Here is a 21,000-nt window from a genome sequence, read left to right as displayed (position 1 = left end):
GAGCTGCTCCAGGCTGCAAAGCATGTGAGGAGCAGTGCTGGAGCCTCAGCGTCCCCACTCCACGCCATCCAGACCAAGTAACTCTGTGAGAAAAGCATGTGAACAGCAGTGCTGGAGCTTCAGGGGCCCCACTCCGCGCTATCCAGACCAAGTAACTCTGGGAGAACAAGAAGCCAGCTTACCCGAGCACATGTGCATACCTACCCACCACCACTGCTTTCCTGAAGAGTAACCGGAAAAACAGAAAGCACAACCAAGTGATGATTATGAACTTTTAATACCCTGAAAAGTTAAGGATATTTAGGGTAATCTTAGAGCCATCAATGGAAAAGAATGCAGAAAAGAGGCATAATCAGAATCAATGTTGTTGTTAGGTGCCGTCGAGTTGTATAAACAACTCAGCGACCCTATGAACAAAAGGCCTGAGCACTGTCACAGAGTTTCTGGGGGCAAGCCATTTCAGAAGTGGATGCCACTCCTGCTTCCAAGCTTCTTTTAATCGGGAAGCTCCACCAAACACAAAAATATATGTTGTTGTTGTCATCACATGCTGTCGAGTTGTCTGTGACTCATAGCAACCCTACGTACAACAGCTCTAAACCCTGCTCTATCCTGTGCCACTCATATTGTCTCTGACACACCTATCCCCATTACCCCAGTCACTGAGTCAGTGTATCTCATCCAAAGTCTTCCTCTCCTGTGCTGTCCCTCTACCCTTCCAGCATGATGTCCCTCCCCAAGGACTGGTCCCTCCTTGTCAAATGAAGCTTCAGAATTCTTGCCTCCAAGGAGCAGTCTGGTCTCACCCTCTCCAGGATGAACCTGTTTATTTTCTTAGCAGTTCATGATACATTCAATACTCTTCTCCAGTACTACAGCTCAAATGCATCAATTCTCCTTCTATCCTCCCTAGTCATTGTCATATAAATCTAAAAAATATTCTATCTAAAACAAGGAAGAATGGAGAAACTAAAGAATAAAAAAAAAGATGGAATAGAAAACAAATAAATTAGAAGGCCCATATTAAATAACAGCATTTATTACATTAAACATTAACAGACTCAATATGATATAGGCAACTCTAATGGCTTAGTAGTAAGAGGTTACACTGCCAGTCTGTAGGAACATGGTTCAAATCCACCAACTGCTCTGCAGGAGAAAGATGGGTAGTCTCTTCCTGTGCAAGTTAGGAGTCACTTTCTACTTGATGGTACATAACAAAAACTACAATATAAAAAGAAGATATGAGATGAATGAAAAAAAGACAAGACCTAGTTAATGCTATCTTCAAAAGTTACACTTTAAATATAAAGACACAGATCGATTGGAAGTAAGGATGGAGAAGGCTAAATGAGATAAGCAGCAAGAATAACAAGGCTAAAATTGTTGTGTTAACACTATACTTTAAGACAAAGAGTACTGTTGGTGATAAAGGAACATTCCATTATTATTAAAAAAGTAAATTCAACCCAAAAGCAGAGCAACTATAAACAGGCATATGCCTAATAACAGAACTCAAAAAATATATGAAGCAAAATGAACAGAACTAAGTAAACAAAAAGACAACTCACAACTATGGCAACTGAAGAGCATTTGGGGGGGGAGAGGAAGGAAGAAATCAATGAGTTTATAGAAATCTTGATGCTACAAAGTACACCAATCTAATCAACATGTATGGACCACTCCATCCAAGGAGTGCAGAATACAAGCTCTTTTCAGGAGCAAGCACAGATTTACAAGCTTCTGACCATGTGCAGAATTATTACCAGGTCTCAAAAGGACTTAGAAAGGCAGGGAGCACACAATACGTTTTTCAAATTACATTTATTGTTGAGTTGGAACTGACCCATAGCTGACCCTCCAGTGAGATTTCAGAGGTAGTAAATCGCATGGGAAGAGACTGCCCATCTTTCTCCTGAGGAAAAGTGATTGGATTTGAACCATTTGTCTTTGCGTTTGCAGTACAACTAACTCCTCACTAAGCCACCAGGGATCCTTATATTTTTAAGCACAGTGAAATAAATAAATAAATAAAAACCCCATTAGTATGATAACCAGAAACCCACTAAATATTTGGAAGTTAAACAATTGAGAAATGACGTCCTAGCACATCACAAATAATGGTCTCAATAACAAACAAGCTCAGAGCCAGGAATAATAATAATAAAAAAATTATACCTCTCTGGTGGAGGGAAAGGAAGCCGGTATAACTTACTGTTTTATGAGGTACAGCCACATATAGGCTGACTTGTCAGTTGTCTGGGGGAAAAACACCCCAAAACAACCAAAACCAAAACCAACACCTCCCACCCCAACCTCCCATGAAACCTAATTACAACTCCAAACAAATAAAAAACGTCCTACTGGTTTCTAGGTCTTATTAGGAAATAACACATTAAACGTAGAGTAATCAATTTCTAAATAATGGTGTCTCAGTAACTAAAAGGGCACCACTGGCCACTCCAAAATTATTTCAAGGAAGAAAATGAGGAAACAAAACCAACAGACTGATGAAATAGAAAAACAGCCATGGTGGAGAATTCACAAAGAAGTGGAAGTATTTAGCTCCCCCACTTCGTCCTGCCAAGGGTGGGAGGCAAGAGAAAGTGGGAGATGTAAGGGAATGTTAAAAACTGGTGGGAACAATCTAGTCTGTGAACCACCACATTATCTGCCATGGAATAGTGAATGTCAAAAGTGACAATGAGATTCAACCTAGAAATGCTAGGTTTACAGAAGAGTGGAAACAGCACTATATCTTGTCCCTGACACAAAGGGGGCCACTTTGTATTAAATAATATTCTTCATATGGTGTTTATTTATAATAGGTTGTTACGCGCCGAGTCACACGTAACTAATAGTGATCCTGTGTAAAACGGCTCTGAAGCCTGCCCTGTCCTGAGCCAGTCTCACTGATTCTGACACACCTCATCCTATTGCCCCCAATATCATGTCAATCCATCTCTTCTGGGGTCTTCTGTGCCTCTTAAAAAAATAAATAAAATAAGGTCGCTCTTGGCAAATACAGATACAGGGGAAAACACAGCTTTTGGGATGTCAGAAAGGCACACAGAGAGACACCAACACAGCTGTGAGTAAAAAATCGACATGACAGCACCTAACACCAAAGCAGAGAAGAGAAAACACAGTAATTGGGGCCAGGTAAAGTCCCAGGAAGCAGAAAGAGATGCTAAACCAGCTGAAGGAGCTGCCTACGCCATTTAATCCTGAGCTTCCTGGCAGCCACAGAAAAAAATGAATGGTCTTGTGTCAGAAAGAGGAAGCATTTCAATTTCACCAGGAGACAATATGTTTCGGCAATAAATGCTAAGTGAAGTTAGGTACATAGGACTTAAATCGTGGCATTAAAGTGATATGATTGCCAGTCTCCTCGGCCACAATTCTACACATGTGCTAATTACACATGATTTCTTCTTCAACTAACCTTCAATTAAAATTAATGCTGTACACCATATTAAAGCAGAATGTGAAGAGAATTCTCAGAAGGACTAAGCTCGTACAACCTTGGCATTTAGCCTCTCAGTTGTCTAATTGGCTGTAAAGATGAAACAGTGCACTGAAGAACAAATGGGAAGGACATCTTCCTTACACAGGAGGATGAAATCTGGCCACCTGCTGCCAGAGATGTACCTTGTTTTGTTAGCAGTGATGTGGGGCCTGGCATGATCTCTCTCTTTTTTAAAGAAAACCATATTTGAATTAATTACCAACACTGAAAAATCATTAGAATTCATAGGTACTCCTAAAAAATGAAAGAGTGGGCCTTAGAGTGCTCCACCCAGCTCCTCACACGCTAATAACCGGCTGACCAGCTAGCGGCTGACCCCGCTTGGATCACATGTCTGTCCTTCATGCTCTTAGCCTCTGCTCCCCTCTCCCCTCCTTGTTCACTACCCTTCTCTGGAGGAGGAGTCTGAAACTCCTCAGAGAGACTGCAAACCGACAGTTCAGGCTTTGCTCTTCCACAGAGAACTTGGAGCCTTAGGTTTTTAGGACGTATTCAAGGAAGGATCCATGCACTCTGGAAGTCTAAGAAGGAACATTAGGATATTTATGGCCATGAAAATGAAGAAGCCTACACAACATTCTTGCCTGGTCTTATACATGTTATGTGCTGTTGAGTGGGAACTGATTCAAAGCTCACCTCCCTCCCAACACCTCCCACAGTGGGTTTTCAGTGGCAGTAAATCACCCTGGAGGAGACTGCCCATTTCCCCTCATGTAGCAGCAGGTGGATTCAAACTGTGTGCCTTTGGATTGACAGTGCAGGTCCTTACCACTAAGCCATCAGAGATCCTTGGTCTTATACATTCTAGTGGGAAATGCTGATTTTTTTCTTTCCTCTCTCAGGAATAATTCTGCCCACCCCAGAGCAGTATAGTGCCAACTATACTAGAGTACATACATTTTGAATCAGGTGTGTTCAAGATGGTCTGTTTTACCACATACATACAGCTCCTCTGCCATAAACACCCCAAACTCAAATATACAAGGTGGCTAAATGTTACCAACATTCTGACCTACTTGATTCTGAGAAGCCAGCCCATAACAGGTTGAATATATTAGAAATAATGAGCCCAGCTTCCAAAAGTACATACTTTTGGGACCGAGCATTTGCTTTACAGTAACTGCTTAAGTGTTTGGCTAGTTAGGAAAGCCCTCATACTAGCTTGTCCTGATGGCTCTTTTTAAAGTTTCTACTTAGAAATCTTCTCCTCCAGGAAGCCCTCCCTGATTATATATTGCCTCCATTGTCTTTTTTTGAGGCATCACATTCCTCACAACTGTCTAGTTTTCCCTCCTACTCCTCTCTTCCCCCATTACATACTAACCAACATGCTGACCCTGCTAACCTCAATGACTTCGTTAATTGGTGAATTTACTCCCAGAGCCTCACAACGTTATGAATGATATTCAGTGAAATGTGAATGAGTTCAAACACCACACAAGTAACGAATAAGCCAACTTTTAAAAGTATTACATTTCTGTCCTCCTGGTGATACTGGTTGTTTAATTATCATGAAGAGTCTTACATCCTGCTAAAAAAGCAGGGAGATTTTCATTAAAATTCCCAACTTAGTGAGCTTTCAATGATGTTAAAGAGAGGGTTAGCCACAATGGGTTGATGGATTGATACAAGAGTTGCACCATAAGAAATAAACTAAAAGGTAAAATAGATGGTCGAGGGACATGAAAGTTCAGATCTCGTTGCTCCAAGGCTGAAACCAGGAGGGCCAGCAGTTTCGCTGGGTCTCTTCCTAGCATCCTTTCCACTCTGCCCGGAGCAAAGTCACCACTCAATTCCATCAAGATAAAAGAATAAAATAATGCAGACAAGGATAATACAGAATGACTGATTTATAGGCCTAAGGACTAAGGAGAAGACTTGGAGTCTGAGAGGAAAGGAGTAACAGTGTGTACACAGAGGTTCCCCTGCTGCATGTGCCACATCGACTGTGTCCACGTAAGACAAGAGGATGGCTGAGAGCTATGGTGCCCGGTGGAAGGACACCTCAAAATCACCACAACGGACAAATTGGCACAGCAGAGGAGAGAGGACACACCACCATCCATGTGTGGTCGTCCGAAAAAGGAAAACATTAATGTCAATCCAATTTTAATCTAATCTCGGATTTCTGATTGGGAGATTTTGTCATCTCCTAATTTCTGAGGCTAAAGCCACTAAAGAGAAAAAAAAAAACACCCCCCAAAAAAGGGGGGAAGAGGGGAAAAGATAACATCTATTTCATATTAAAAGAGAAAAAAGTTCTGATAATGAAATGCAATGCTTGAACCTTGAATGAATTCTGGAGAAGACAAAAACAACTAAATCCACTGGTGGACAACTGGAGAACTTTTCATATGGATTGTAAATGTTTTCTGAGTTTTAAATTTACTGTGTGTGACACATAAAGATGCTATGAAGATGGTCCCTGGTCTAAAGAGGTCTATGTTGATATATTCAAGGGTAAAGCATTACAATATCTGCAACTTTCAAATATTAAAAACAAACTATATGGCAGAAAGTACAGTGCAAAACCAAATGAGGAAAAATAGTAATTGTTTATAACTGTTGAATCTTGGCTTATAAATGTAGGTTTTTTAGCCTCATTTTACTAAAATTTTGAAGGGTATTTTTTCCCCCAAATGAAATATTAGGGAGAAAATACAACATTGTAGGCAAGGTCTGACATGGACTGGTTCTGCACTCTGGGTGCTAGAGAGATGAGTGATTTCTGAATGCAGTTACCTGGAAAGCAGTGTTCTCCTGAATGTGTGCTGTCACATCAAAATTACCCTCCACCCCCCGCGCCCCGAGAATGCAGACATGAGTCAGAGGAAGGATGTGTGCTGGTTTTACAGTGAGGGAATGCCACTTCTATGTTTCCTTCACTCCCTCATTTTTCCAACAAAGAGAACATGTTATACCTTCAGAATGTCCATGTTAGCAAAACTGTACCTACTTGAGATTTGCTTTCATAATTGCTACTGTCACTTTAGCATTTTCACAGTTTGTTTTCCCCCAAATATCAAATTTGATGCTTTTAGACATGGTTAAGGAAGCTCTGGTGGCACAGTCCACAGGGAGTCGTGCTGTTACTGCTGCCATTTCTCTGGTGGTTTAAATCCACTGTGGCTCTGAGGGAAAAAGTTGGGCAATCTCCTCCTGTGGGGTTTACAGCTATCAATTGGTTTCCACTTGACAATAAGAGGACACGCTGCTGGTGCGCAGGCGGGAAAGCTCGCAGCCAGTGCTTGTTCCCGGCTCTGTGGCTCTCACTGGCAGGAGTGAGAGCTCCTCAGAAGCCACAAGACGTGCTTCTTGCAATCAGAAGCCACCTACACAGTATTTCTCACTGAAACACTGTTCACAATGATGGCTGGGGTCTGTAGTAACATTACTAAGGTTCCTTAGTTTGCTAACATGACAGATTAAACAGGTTTTCAGAAGCTGATCTCAGCAGTCCATTATAATGCTGGTTTCAAGAGAAAAGATCTCATGAGTTTCAAGCAAATAAAATAACACATCAACCTGAGGGGACACTTGGAAAACAAAAAATGTTCATAATGGAAAAGGAATTCATGTACCTTACCAGTTTCTGGGGCTCATTTTGTATAAATATTAAAGATCAATAGCTTTCTAATTCCAACTTCTATCCTATAGTCTACTTGGGAGTTGAAAAATAACTGAGTAGTAAATATGAGAAAAATATTACAAAGTGACATAAACTGAAGTAAATGTCAGTAATTTTCCTGCTCTTAAACCTGGCTGTTGTTGTTGTTGTGTACCATTTAGCTGGAATTGATTCACAGCTGACCTCCAGTGAGTTTTCTGAGGTAGTTAATCACATGAGAGGAGACTGTCCATCCTCCCGTGGAACAACTGGTGGCCTCGAAACATGTGCCTTCAGGACTGCAGTGCGGCTTCTTGCCACTAGGCCACCAAAAGTGACTGAAGCAAACGTCTGAAATGACTTTAGGTGGACTCTGTTGTTACTCAAACGGCTAACATCTGCGAGCAGGTCAGTTTAACCAAACTGTGGGTGAAAGCTCACAGTCGACTCAAAGAACATTGTTCCAGTGAACCGATGTTCTAACCTTCAAAGACCAGGCTCTCAGGGGACCTCATTCTCAGGGATAACCAACGTCCTGAACCTCTTGGGGAAAATTAAGCTACCCAATTAAAGTAAAGACAGGGGAAAGGGCGACAGAGGGCTTGACTTGCTACATCAACTAGTCAGGTGTTATTTTCAGTCTTGTGTAACCTTTACACATTGTGGATTGGTTCCTCAGAGTTTCTGAATCAGGTTACAAATTCATTTGGATTCTTGAAAATCTTTGCTGGAAGAGAAAGAACTATTCAGTCATACATCTTAGCTATCAAGTGCTGATCCAGCTGCTCTGCAGAAAAAAAAAAGGGCAATCTCCTCTCATACCATTAACTGCCTCAATTAACTGCATCTGAAAACGGTGCCAGAAGGGTCAGCTCTGACTTGACATGACACTATACAACCACAAAATCAACAGCTCTAGGGGAAGGCGTACTGGAGAAGGTCCTGTTTTCTTCAGCATCTGTAGACTTAGTGTTCATTAGTAATCTCTCAAGAGATTGCCAGCACATTCCCACCCGCTCCATAATGAGGTCCCTTTTCCCTACTTTCTTTCTCCTTTTGTCCCTTGTGAGATAAAGTGTTACAGGTCCTGCCCCAGGGAAATCCCCCTATAGGATCAGGCAGTGATGGGATGGTCCCACCATTAATCTTTTTACAGTTGGCATGATCAGATCATGGAAGACAAATGCATACCTTCCACAATCGACCCATAGTTGACCTTCCAGCAGGTTTTCAGAGGTAGTTTAAATCACAAGAGAAGAGAGTATCTGTATATCCCCCACAGAACAGCTGACATATTTGAACTGGGTGCACAATTCCTTACCACTAGGCTACCAGAAGAACGGGAATCCCAGAACATTTGATCTTGCTAATGCAAAACCTATACTTGGACCAGGAGGCAATCATCAGAACAGAGCAAGGAAACACTGCATGGTTCAAAATTGGGCATGTATGTCAGGGATGTGTCCTATCTCCATATTTTTTCATCCTATATGCAGAACAGATTATCCAGGAGGCTGGGCTGTATGAGGAGAAGTGTGGCATTAGGATTGGAGGAAGATTCATCAAGAATCTGTGTTATGCAGATGACACAACCCTGCTTGCTGAAACTAAGGAGGACCTGAAGCCCTTCCTGTAGAAGGCCAAGGACTGCAGCCTTCAATATGGATTTAGGTTCAGTGTCAAGAAAACAAAACAAAGATTCTCATCACTGGGCAAATCGGCAGCATCAGGACGAATGGTGAAGAGACTGAGATTGTTAACAGCTTTAGTCAGCTTGGCTCCACAGTCAACACTCTTGGCACCAGCAGCCAGGAAATTAAAAGACTTATTACAATGAGAAAGTTGGCTCTTAGGGACCTTTCCAAAGTACTAAAAAGCAATGGTGTCACACTGGAGACTAAGGTGCATCTGATCCAGGCCATGGTCTTTGCTGTCACTTGCTATACTTCAGAGAGCTGGACAATGACTAGGGAGGATAGAAGGAGAACTGATGCCTTTGAGCTGTGGTGCCAGAGAAGAGTATTGAAGGTACCATGGACTGCTAAGAAAACGAACAGATTCATCCTAAAGAGGGTTAAACCAGGCTGCTCCTTGGAGGCAAGGATTCTGAAGCTTCATCTGACATACTTTGGACATGTTGCAAGGAGAGACCAGTCCCTGGAGAAGGAGGGAAGGAGAGGAAGACCTTCCATGAGGTGAATTGATTCAGTGACTGAGGTAATTGGGGTAGGTGTGTCAGAGACAATGAGACTGACAGAGGATAGAGCAGGATTTAGGACATAGGGTTGCTATGAGTCACAGGTGATTTGATGGCACATAACAACAACAACAACAACAACAGGCCACCAGAGCTCCCTGTATTACATAATTGTTATTGTACCATCAAGTGGGAATCTACCTATAGCTGACCCTCCTGTAAGTTTTCAGGGAAAAGAATGCCATCCTTCCCCCCTGGAGCTGCTGGTAAAGTTGAACCATGTTCCTTTGGGATTGCAGCGCACCTTCTTGCCACTAGGCCACAGAGCTCCCTTTTTACTTTTATGTATTGTGAGGTGACACAACTCAACCCATACATAATACTACCTCCTAACAAAAAGCAAGGATTTCTCCAGATAGGCTGCCTTGCCATTTTGGGAGGGAAGAGAAAGGGCTGGGAGGGGAGGTTGTTATTAAATGTTGTGTTTTTTTTTAAGTTTTCCTTTGTAGTTCTTAGTTGTCTGGGCACTCCTCCACACCACGGCTGATGTTGTCTATGATGTCATGAGGGTGGAGACCATCAGCACTGCAGTCCACAGACGAGGCTGTCTCCAGCATCTTTCTAATGGTTCCAGACAGCTGGCTAAAGATGGGTACATTCTCACCCAACATTGTATTTCCACTACTTCATATTTTTCTGCTTCTTTCTGTCTCTGGGTTCCTTGAGGGCTCTGGTGAATATAGCAGACATTCTTCAAAAAGGTGAAAGTATGTGTGCGTTCAGTTTTGTTGGTCCATTTCAGCATAGTTCTTATACCATTTCTGTCACCAGTTGTTCCATTGTTGTTGCTGTTGATTGCCATCAAGTTGAGTCTGACTCATAGTGACCCTATGAAGAAAAGGCCTGAAGTCGTGTTATAACTATTATCATTTATCAAAGTTCATAGAGGCATGTTGTTTAGGAAGTAGATGCCACACCTGCTTCTAAAGTTGTGCCATTAGTAATCTTTTTTAGAGACAGACCCAGGGAAAGATGTTATTGGTCGGGCGGAGGAGGGAGGGGATGTGGTAATAACTTCCTCACTGGAGTGAGCACCTCAGGTATACAACCACAATTCTGCTGGGTTCAAAGTTGGGAGGCATGGTGAGAATGGCTGGTGTTGGACAAAACCAGATGCAGGAAAACCAAAGAATATTTCACCTAACCTCTGAAGGCCAAAGTCAGGTGCCGACTGCTTTGCCTTTTGAAAGTACTCTCCCCAAGTCTACAGAAATTGTTTTTGGAAAAGGCAGGGCTTCCTTTCCCGGTCCTGAACCAACAGCCACCTCAACCCTCTTTGAGCGACTACTTGACACGTCTAAACATTTTTCCTGAAGCCATTAAGCCTCATCAGCCACTAAGCCAGAAAATCTGGCTTTAATGTGAAACATATTTCATAGTCATAGCTGAGCCAAAAAGCCAGGCTTCATGTGCAAATTCTTCCTTGGTTGCCCTCCAAAAACTACTCATACAGAGGAAATATCTATCTAAATGATCACACCAGCAACCAAGCTATCCCATGCTTTCTTTCACCCCCAAGGGTATAATGGTTGCATACTTTTAAACTCTAGAAAAAAATAATTTATTACTGAAAACCAGAAGAGATCTGAAAATATTAATGCAGAGGTCCATCCAACAAGAGATTCTGTTTGTTTTATAAACCATTGCTCCAGACAAGTTTTGCTATTTTATTACCAGAGCTGGGAAAACAGCCTGCTGGAGAGTACAGCAAACATGCTCTAACACGCATGATGCAATGAGCCTGGGCACACATCTGTGCCCTGCGCTGTTGCAACACTAGAATAATTTGGTCTATGAGTGTTGTTTCTATTACGGAGATCTGCAAAATCTCGTTTAACCACAAACACTCTGCTATTAGGCCAGGTGTTTCTGATCACACAGCTGCTCCCTAACTTCCCCCATCAGCACTCAAGACCTTCAAAGACTGCAGTAAGCACAGCATACCTACCATAGGCACGTTTTACTGACTTCGCAAGAGACTGTTATGCAAAGCCATCTACAGGGACGCTCAGTGGAAACAACAAAACAACTGCTTGGCTGTGTGGCCTTGGACAAATTACTCACCCTCCCTAAACTTTGTTATCATGATTTTTACAGCTGAGGCAAGTAACAAAGCCTTCTGCAAGATCAAGGATGAGATGTGAGGAAGCATGTAATTGACAGAGGCAGGTTAAGTTAGCAAAGCGTGTCAGATATAAGAGCCTTTCTTTTAATGGAAACTCTGCCAAATTGATGAAATTTAAAAAAAAAAAAAACCACAAAAAACAACCACCAAACAAACACACAAAACTCAAGCCACAATTTCCTCCTTGACTTTGTTACGTTTATTTTTCCAAACAACTGTGTGACCAGGCTTAATGTTATTTATTCAAGATACTGTGACTGGAGGTGGGGGCCTGGCCTTTTCTCCTTTCTTCAACAACTTTTGGGTGAGTCAAAGCACTTTGTGAATCTCTGTTTTTCTCTTCAAATTCTTCCAACAGTGCTCAGCACCAGCTTAGTGAAAGGGGCAACCCACTCTGATGGAGGGAGTCAGAAGCTGAAGAAAAATGCTTTTTTGATAAACAGGCCAGGAATATGCCATTATCTTTAAATGGAGATCAGTACACATACTGCAGCAAACTCTTGTCTATAAAATCCAACTCAAGAGAACCTCTGGTTTCTCAATGCAGGTTTGCAAATATAGCAACCATAATGAAATGGCTGCTTTTTAACGATTTCCTATAATGGTGTTTATATATGGAAGCTTTTTGCCCTATTGAAGCAATTTAATTGGAAAATGGCAAACGACTCAGGAGAGGCAGACGTCCAGCTCCGATTAACAAACCCATTGACTGCACTCTGCTGTAGCCTTAATGAACCGGCCGACAGCCCTCCCCAAGCGCCTGCCTTTCTCAGGGACTTGGCAGAGGTGGCCCTCTGCTCGGAACACTCCCCTCCACATGACCTTGCCAATCCTCGGTTTCTGCTTACCTGCACTTTCTCTGAAGCTCTCTCCTGAGGGTTGTCTTTTAGAGGTCCCTTTTAGGCTTTCTCTTGAGGTCTTGATTACACTATTTGCCACTTCATGTTTACTGTCTGCATCCTCCAAAGAACTATGAACTTCAGGTTAGTATTCCTTGTGACTCAAACACCTGTCTCTGGTATGCTGGTGAACAAAAGAGTTGAGGTCCCTCTCTTGCAAGGAGCCAGCATTTCGGTGTGAGACGCAGTGTCGGGTCAGCTGCTGTGGAGTCAGCCCCAGACACATGATGAATGCCCCCAGGTCCTGCACCATCTCCATGTTTGGTTGGACCTTTGTGACCCAGAGGGCTTTCACGGGCAGACTTCTCAGAAGCAGGTTACCAGGCCTTTCTTCCTAGTCTACCTTAGTCTGAAAGCTCTGCTGACATTTGCCCAGCATCATAGCAACACTGATAAAGCATAACCAAATAAATGCAAACACTAATTAGGCAGTGCTAAGTGCTGTGAAGAAAAATGAAGGAAGGAGAGGAAAGAGAGTGAATGTGGAAGGAGGGGTAAGTGGTCCTTCCACTCTAAATGGGGTGGTCATTGAAGGCTTTGCTGAGAAAACCTGTGGGATGAGAAATGTGCATGTTTAAAGGAACAGTATTTCAGGCAGAAGTAACACCTAATGCAGAGATTTGAAGGCGAGCTCTTCTGGCCAATTCTGAAGGATGATGCCAGTAAGGTCAGAGGTGGCATAAAAACAGAATGAAAGATGATAAGGTTGGTGGGCGTAAGTCTTCTGGGGCCTTGTGGGCCAAGGTAAGGAGTCCTTCAGACCTGGCCAGAAGCAGATTCTGCATCTCATCTATCCAGTACCCTGGAGGGTCAGCTGTGAGTTGGTTCCAATGTGACAGCAATACATTTGCATTTCGTTGGAATGAGGGAGATCTATTAAGTTTCCTAGAAGAGGAAGGGATGGAGGAATCAGCACAGGGCTGATCCTTTGTGGTGCCAGAGAACTGTGTGGCTATTTGGGTTTGAGAACTAGGACGCTGATGTGAATGCAGACTGGACTCATGCAGCTTTGTGCTGTAATATGAAGCTTGGACTCTAGATTTTGGTTAGTTGGAGGGAGGCAGTTTCAGACTGAAGCTTACAGAGGCACCTTTACTCCATAGTATATTTATGTCTGGTTGAGCTGTGGTGTTGGCCAAGAGTACTGAACATATTGTGGACTGCCAAAGCACAAACAGATTTGTCTTGAAAGAAGTATAGCCCAGGAACTCCTCAGAGGCAATGATGACGACTTTGTCTCACATATTTTGGGTGTGCTGTCAAGAGAGGTCAGTCCTTGGAAAAGAGAGGAAGACCCTCCATGTGAATGGAGTGATTACAACAAGAAGCTTAACTGCAGAGAAGATTGGGGGACAGGGCCGGGCACCCAACAACAAGTGCTGGTATGAGAAAACAGCTCTCAATAACGTCAGCTTTGCTGACTTCAGCAGTCAAACATACTGAGGAATACTTCCGGTGACCTGCCGACTACTTCCGGTGACCTTCCTTATTCCTTCTCTAAACCACTGCCATCATATCACTTTCCTAATTTTCTTCCTATATCCAAATAGTCAAGTGGTTGTTTGGTTAGTTGGTTGGTTGATTAGTTGATTTCCTCCAAAATGTACTTTTGAAAACATACGATATACCAATCACTGTCCTGGAGATATGAGCACTAGTAGATACAGCAAACATGTTTTTAGCCTAGCAAAGTTTGTTACATGAGTCAGATAAGCAAATGAAACAAAATTAAATTTTCAATGTGACATAAATGAGAAGAAAATGGGTGACAGAGTCAGCACGGGGACTTGCACAACCTGGTGCCAACAAGAATGTTTTCTGGGTGCATTTAAATTTAGGGTGCAATGGTGATACATACATTCTTGCCAAGAGCTCCTGCTGAATCTCTTTAATTGGCTAGTGTCCTCAAGAGGCTAGAGCTGGGTTCTATACATATCTCCCTCTACTGATCAAGATTCATGGCTTCAGTTACCAGCCACAAACATCCTCGCGTCCCCCAAGTGCTTTTCTTCAGCCAGATCTCCTGGCTTATCTATAACTGCTGCTTATGTATCTACATCTGGACCTCTTCAAGTACCTCAAACTCATTCCCAAACATGAACAAACCCAAACACATTACTCTACTACCCATTCCCTCCTGACTAAGCAAAATAAAAAACCAAAGCTAACAACCTGGTCCCTTCACCATGCTTTTGTTTTGGTGACTGGTCCCACTGTCTGTCCATTATGCAAACTCCCACTTCTTGCCTCACCCTGTTTCCAAATCTATGCCTTTGCTACACTTATTTGCTTTTCCACAGCTCAACTGTCACCACCCTAATCCTAGCAACAGTCCCTCCTGCCCCCAGTAGTCTTTAGTAAGGCTTCCCTAGCTGGCCTCTCCCCCACATCCACCGGTCCTTTCTCCATACTCAAGAAAGAGTCATGAACTTGAAAAGAAAAGCTGATCATCTCACCCCCTTCCCTAACTATGAAAATAGTTTCCCTGGCTGATTGCCTTCTCTTCTGGAACTCAGTTCAAACATCAAGGCTTGAAGAAGCCTTTCTGGAACCATTCTGAACCAACTTCCTCTGATACAAGTTCTTGCTACTATGCTCCCTCATGTGGAGATGTAGAAAACAGATGGATATAGAAAAGGTGTAAAATTGGCAATATTTTCTGATGGATTAAAAATAGAAAACGAGAGAGGCAGTATGCATGTGCACGGGGGTGGGAGTTCCCATAAATGTAATATTTGGTTAAAGTCTCTTTTCCTAACTTAAAGTTCCATGAAAATTTCTTAATTGAGAGACTAAGGAGCAAGATCAATCTTGTGGCCACTCAGGGTCAACGTGTGGGAATCACTCTGGACTCCTTTCTTACCTAACAGTTGCTAAAACCAACTGCCTTTCCACTGCAATACGGACCATCTTTTCCATTTTTGCCACATTACTTCAGATTTTACTGTAATCAGTATTTTCTTCACTGGATCCCTGCATAGAATTCTCAAGGTGACAACTATTTAAAATCACAAACACGTCAATCTACTAGCCTAACTTAGCTCTCTAGTTCTACTTTGATCAATAACCTAGTAGTATCTCAAGGACTGAAATGGATGTGCCTTCATTCACATACCAGGCAACTTGAATTAGTCACGTGAATTCAGGCTGACCCACATTTCTCAAATTCTTGCTATAATCCAGAGGCCAGTCTCTGGCTTAGTGGTAACAGCAGCAGACTCACCCATGTCAGCAGTGACCATGGTGGAATGGTTTTCGGGGATGGAGACAGAGGTCTGGTCTTGGTCCATGCTTCGAGAGTCCTCATTGACCTCCTGCTGGCTTTGGCTGAGCTCTGACCGCAGTTCTGAGTACTCATCCTCCTCCCTAAGAAAAAACAACAATCAGCTACCACTGCTGGAAGTTGTAAGGCAAATCCAGAGAGAAGAAAGCTTTTAAGCATGAGCAGGAGACATGAAGCGAGAAGTCAGATAGATTTTTCCCTAAGACACATGGACTAGGATTCCTTTCAGGTCACATAGATGGGTACATGTATGATCAGGGCAGAGAAAGGCTGCTTCTGTGTCTTCATAAATAACCATACAATGAGCAAGATCATCTGGCAGGCTACCGGAAACTTGCTGCCCTTCCAAGGGTTCCTAAAGAGATTAGATTTCTTCACACCTCAAGGTCTGGGATGGAAAAAGAACTCATAAAACTACTAGGATTGAGGATCTGTAAAAAACCAAGTGTCTGGTGAACAGAAATGGTAAATGTCATTATCTGGAGGAGGCACTGGGAAGGGGGAACTTCCTTCTTGGAAAAGTATGCACAGCGATGCTGAGGCTGGAGCTACCGGAAACCCACCTCTCATTCACGTAGACCTCACTGGATCCTTCGAGATATATATGGATCATTAAATAAAAAAAATACTTGGGAACTATCAACTTTCTCTGAAGAAAGTAGGTATAGGACAGGAATGGAAATAGTGGAAAGAGTACCATTCAAAACTCTTTAAAGGCAACCCTTCAACTTGCACTGGCTAACAGGAGGCCAATATTTAAATACGGCCATATTCCATTTTCACATATATATCTAACCCTTTCATGGATCCCCAAACCTTTAATTTCTTAACTGAACTGTTAACATGCCAAGAAAACAACGTAGTACCTATTTCAAAGCATACACATTTCTCTCTAGCTATACCACCACCATTACCACCACAAAAATCAAGACTCTCTGAGTGTTTATTTTGCAAATGGACCAGAGAAGAATTTAACTGTGGGGTTGGAAAGCCCCGTGATGCTGTAGGGGAAGGCTGCCTGTGAAGAAATCTAGATGAGAGGACTCTTCTGGCAGTCACAGTGGATATCCACCACAGGGTCAGAAGGCCTACAGTTTGGGCAGACCAAAAAATGGTGATCGGGGAAGTAGAAGCACCATTTTCAATGGGGGAAATGATTTCTAAATTAAGAGAAAAGTGATGCTATCTTCAGAGTTTAAGTTCCTTTTCAGACATCAACAGCATCCTATGGGAATGATTGAGCTGAGTCCCTGCTTTCTAAGGTCTTTTTAATAAGAGCCATGCAGAACTCTAGGAAGATTTTAAACAGACATAAAGCCGCCAGCTATGAAAAATATGAATCAGAATGGGAGTGGTAATGACAAAAAATATATAGGTTAATGTTCTATGAATAAGTTAATTATTAGACATCAGCAAAAGCCAACAATAATTAGCTTTGGGCACAAAAACAATCAAAAAGTACTCTTAAGAGTCACCTTTTTGGTTGAGAGGGTAATTGTTTGTGCATTGATACATCAGCTCTCCTTTCAATCAGCACTTAAAATTCCGATTTTACTTAACAGGAGATTGCGCCTATGATGAATAAATTACCTTTGTTTCAAGGCCAATGTAATCAGCTTCAGCTTGGCTGAGAATTTTTTCACAGCCAAAAAAAGCTAATGATAAACGCTGCTGCTGTTTCTCTGGTGTAAATGACATTTATAAAATCTTAATAGCCACCTTAAACCTTCCTGGCTTGGCACAATCCAAAACACATAGCCTGCCAAATCTCCTGCTTTGTAAGGAATTATTTTTAGGGGTTACTGGGATAAATTTTATAAATGAATGAATAGGGAAGTGGTGGAAAAAGGAAGTTGCTGATTATAGGAAACATCCCCTCCTGAGTTCAGAGCACAGTCTGAAGGAGAATTATATCTCATTACACATCCCTTCTTAGGTAGAAAGCCATCACTGATGTGAAATTCAAGCTAACTCTTCATTCAAAACATCTGAGTGACCAAAGAGGCCAGGAAAGCAAAGGCTAGCTGGCTTCTGTCTCCTGGGAAAGAAGTCAGACGATAGAATCTATCTAACCAAGAAAGGATGCTACAGGTGTACATCCGAGGGATCTCTGGGGCTGCTGGTTGGCTGGGGCGAGGGAAGACTTCCTGGAGAAAGTAACATCAAGATGAGTTGCAAGGTTAGTAGCTTTTAAGGAGGTCCTGAGGGCTGAAAAGTACATTCAGAGGGAACAAATGGAACTATGAAAGCCTAAGTGATTCCGTGTGGCTCACACCAAAATGGAACGCAAGAATGAAAAATGAGGCTAGCACGCAGAGACCTCAAGGGTGAGGGCGCTTTTTTGCTAAAAAGAGGCTTGATTCTGAAGTTATCTGGAGGCCACTGCAGGTCTCCTACCAGAGCTTTGGGATCAGACTGTGATTTAAGCTAATGGCTATGGAGAAAAAGACTCAAGGAGGCCTCAAAATAATTTCTGCAGGCTTACAGGCGAGACATGATAAAGCCTTTACCCCAGTGATTTAGCCAAGATTATGTAACTGAAGAAGTAAAAGCATATAGTAAGGAGGAGTCTGTTTCAAGACCTAGATGGATATTAGGGAGGGTGAAGAAAGCATCAAGGATGATTCCAAGGCTTCAAGGTAGATGGTGAGCCTGGAAGAGGGCAGAATCTCAACAGGAAATCGTGGGTGGGAAGCAATACTCTGGACAAAGAAATCAGTCTGTGAGAAATCGGAGTCTGCTGGAGAGGTGACAACAAAAACAACAAATGCAAGCCAAACAAATAGTAATTAGAAGCTGAAAACAGCAAAGATACCAGGGAGGATTCTGTGCCATAAAGAACCCGCCAGGTAAGGGTTAAATTAAGTCTAAATGCTCGGAAGTTTGCTTAAATGTGCTACTTCTCCCACTGGTTTTGCCAAAACACCATGGTGTTGCATATTCATCTTGTCTCCCACCCACACCATTCCTGGAAGGAGACTGGAGTCCAGGATGGGGAAATGACAGAAGTTCATTCTAAGAGCCTTGAAAGTCATCGTGGGATGACATATGTAGCCAACTGATGCTCAGGGCCTCCTTCTCACTCCTCTATTATATTCAGGAGCACCAGTCCTTAAAGAACGACTGCATGGAGTAAAAATTTCTCATTGCCGCAAATGATGGCAAATGTGTTTCTAAGCACAGTCGTCAATTTAAAAAGTATGCGGCAACGTATCAACAAAGACATGACTCTGAGGTACACTTGTAGGCTGCTAAGCACAAAATCATTGGCCTGGCTATGGTGTCCAGCTGACCACACAGCATCAGCACCTCAATGAGTCATCGTTATCCCTTTCTTATGTTGCGTAGAGTAACTCTTGTGTGAGGTGATAACTGACTTTGGGGGGAAAAATAGCTCTCAACAAAACACCAACCAGTTGTTAATGCTGATGGAAAGACAGACAAAATCTAAGCAACCAGAAGCGCTTTTGTGTGTGTGTGTGTTTGATTTTGTTCTTTTTGTGTGTGTGTGTGTGTTTCAAACCATCAGCTCACAGTACTATTATTTCCTTCACTTTGAAGCATGTGTGAAGTGTTCCCTTATCATTTATTTAGAGCTCCAATAGTAGTTGTTGTTTTGTGCAGTCAAGTCGACCCTATGCATAATAGCTCTGAACCTGCTCTATCCCAGTGCTCTATCCCTGCACCTACCCTCATTGCCCCAGTCACTGTGTCAACCCATCTTATCCAGGGTCTTCCTCTCATGCACTGACCCTCCACCTTTCCAAGCATGATGTCCTTCTCCAAGGACTGGTCCCTCCTGGCAATATGTCCAAAGCATGTGAGACAGAGCTTTAAAGTATTTGCCTCCAAAAGGCAACCTAGTTTCACCCTCTCCAGGACACACCTGTCTGTTCTCTTGGCAGTCCACAGGATGTTCAATACTCGTCTCCAGCACCACTGCACAAAGGTATCGAGGCTTTTTTTCATCCTTAGCACTGTCCAGCTCTCTGATGTACAGCAAGTAACTGCAAAGATCACGGCCTGGATCAGATGCACCTTAGTGTCTAGACTGACATGCTTCTCTTCAGCACTCTGGGGAAGTCCTTGACAGCAGATTTTCCTAATGCAATTTGCCTTCTGATTTCCTGACTGCTGGTTCTAAAAGTAACTAGTTTTAAAAAGAAAAAGGTGCAAAGGAAGCAAGGGTTGCACACACCTGTTATGACCAGGAGTAGCAGAACAGTCAAACTACTCCAATGGGAGATGATCTTAAAGACCACCATATCACACCATGGTGCAAGAGATTTCTTTGGTAAATATAACAATTAAGCTTTCAAAATGCAAGATGACATATCCAAGAACACAGAATGAGCTGGCATCATTAAGTGCACCGTTGAGTCAATTCCAACTCACAGCAACCCTACACCCAACAGAACAATACACTGGTTGGACACCATCCTCACAAGCATTGCTATGTCTGAGCTCACTGTTGCAGCCACAGGGCGGATCCATTCAGGTGCAGGTCTTCTTTTGTGCTGACTCTGCACTTTACGAAGTATGACAGGGAGGTCTCTCCTGATAACACATCCAAAATCTGTGAGATGAAATCTTGTCATAGTCACTTCCAGAGACTATTCTGACTATACTTGCGGGGCTCTTCTGGTGGTTCACAGAACAGTCAGCCTAGTTAGCAACATTGTAGTTCAAAGGCATCAATTCTTAAGTATTCTTTATGAACTGTCCAGCTTTCCTGTGCATATAAAGGCGACTCGAATATTATGGCTTGGATCAGGTACAGCGTAGATGAGCTCTGGTGGGCTACTGGTAAGAAGCTGTACTGCATGGCTAAACGTAGTTCAAATCCACCAGGAGGTTTGGCAATCACCTTCTCGTGTGATTTACTGCTTCTGAAAACCTGCTGGATGTATAGATATAGGTCACTTCCAGTCTGATGGCAAACAACAACAAAAAGCTCAAAAAGACTTGTCTTTCTAATACATTATGTGATTTCTTGACCAATACTTCCATTGGGCATGTTGTTGTTGTTATGTGCCATTGAGTCGCTTGCGACTCATAGCGACCCTATGTACAACAGCCCTAAACTCTGCTCTGTCCTGTACCAATCGCACTGTCTGTGACACTCCCATCCCGATTATCCCAGTCACTGAATCAATCCACCTCATACAGGGCCTCCCTCTCCTGCGCTGTCCTTCCACCCTCCCAAGCATGATGTCCTTCTCCAAGGACCGGTCTCTTCTCACAACATGTCCAAAGTATGTTAGATGGAGCCACAGAATCCTTGCCTCCAAGGAGCCACC

The 21,000-nt window shown here is 42.8% G+C and overlaps 1 protein-coding gene across 1 annotated transcript in view; it reads right to left on the bottom strand.

Moving 5' to 3' along the window:
- The window catches only part of MCC (mutated in colorectal cancers), a 635,122-nt gene that overhangs the window by 110,053 nt on the left and 504,069 nt on the right, over positions 1 to 21,000 (bottom strand). The window contains exon 6 of the mRNA XM_006886681.1: positions 15,641 to 15,783. Within this exon, the coding sequence (XP_006886743.1) occupies positions 15,641 to 15,783 (143 nt within the window). The remainder of the gene's footprint in view (positions 1 to 15,640; positions 15,784 to 21,000) is intronic.

Source organism: Elephantulus edwardii, unplaced genomic scaffold, assembly GCF_000299155.1.
Source record: "Elephantulus edwardii isolate Elephantulus edwardi_28Jun2011 unplaced genomic scaffold, EleEdw1.0 scaffold00050, whole genome shotgun sequence".
NCBI lineage: Eukaryota > Metazoa > Chordata > Mammalia > Macroscelidea > Macroscelididae > Elephantulus > Elephantulus edwardii.
The sequence above is the reverse complement of the archived record's forward strand: the minus strand, read 5'-3'. Positions and strand labels throughout refer to the sequence as shown.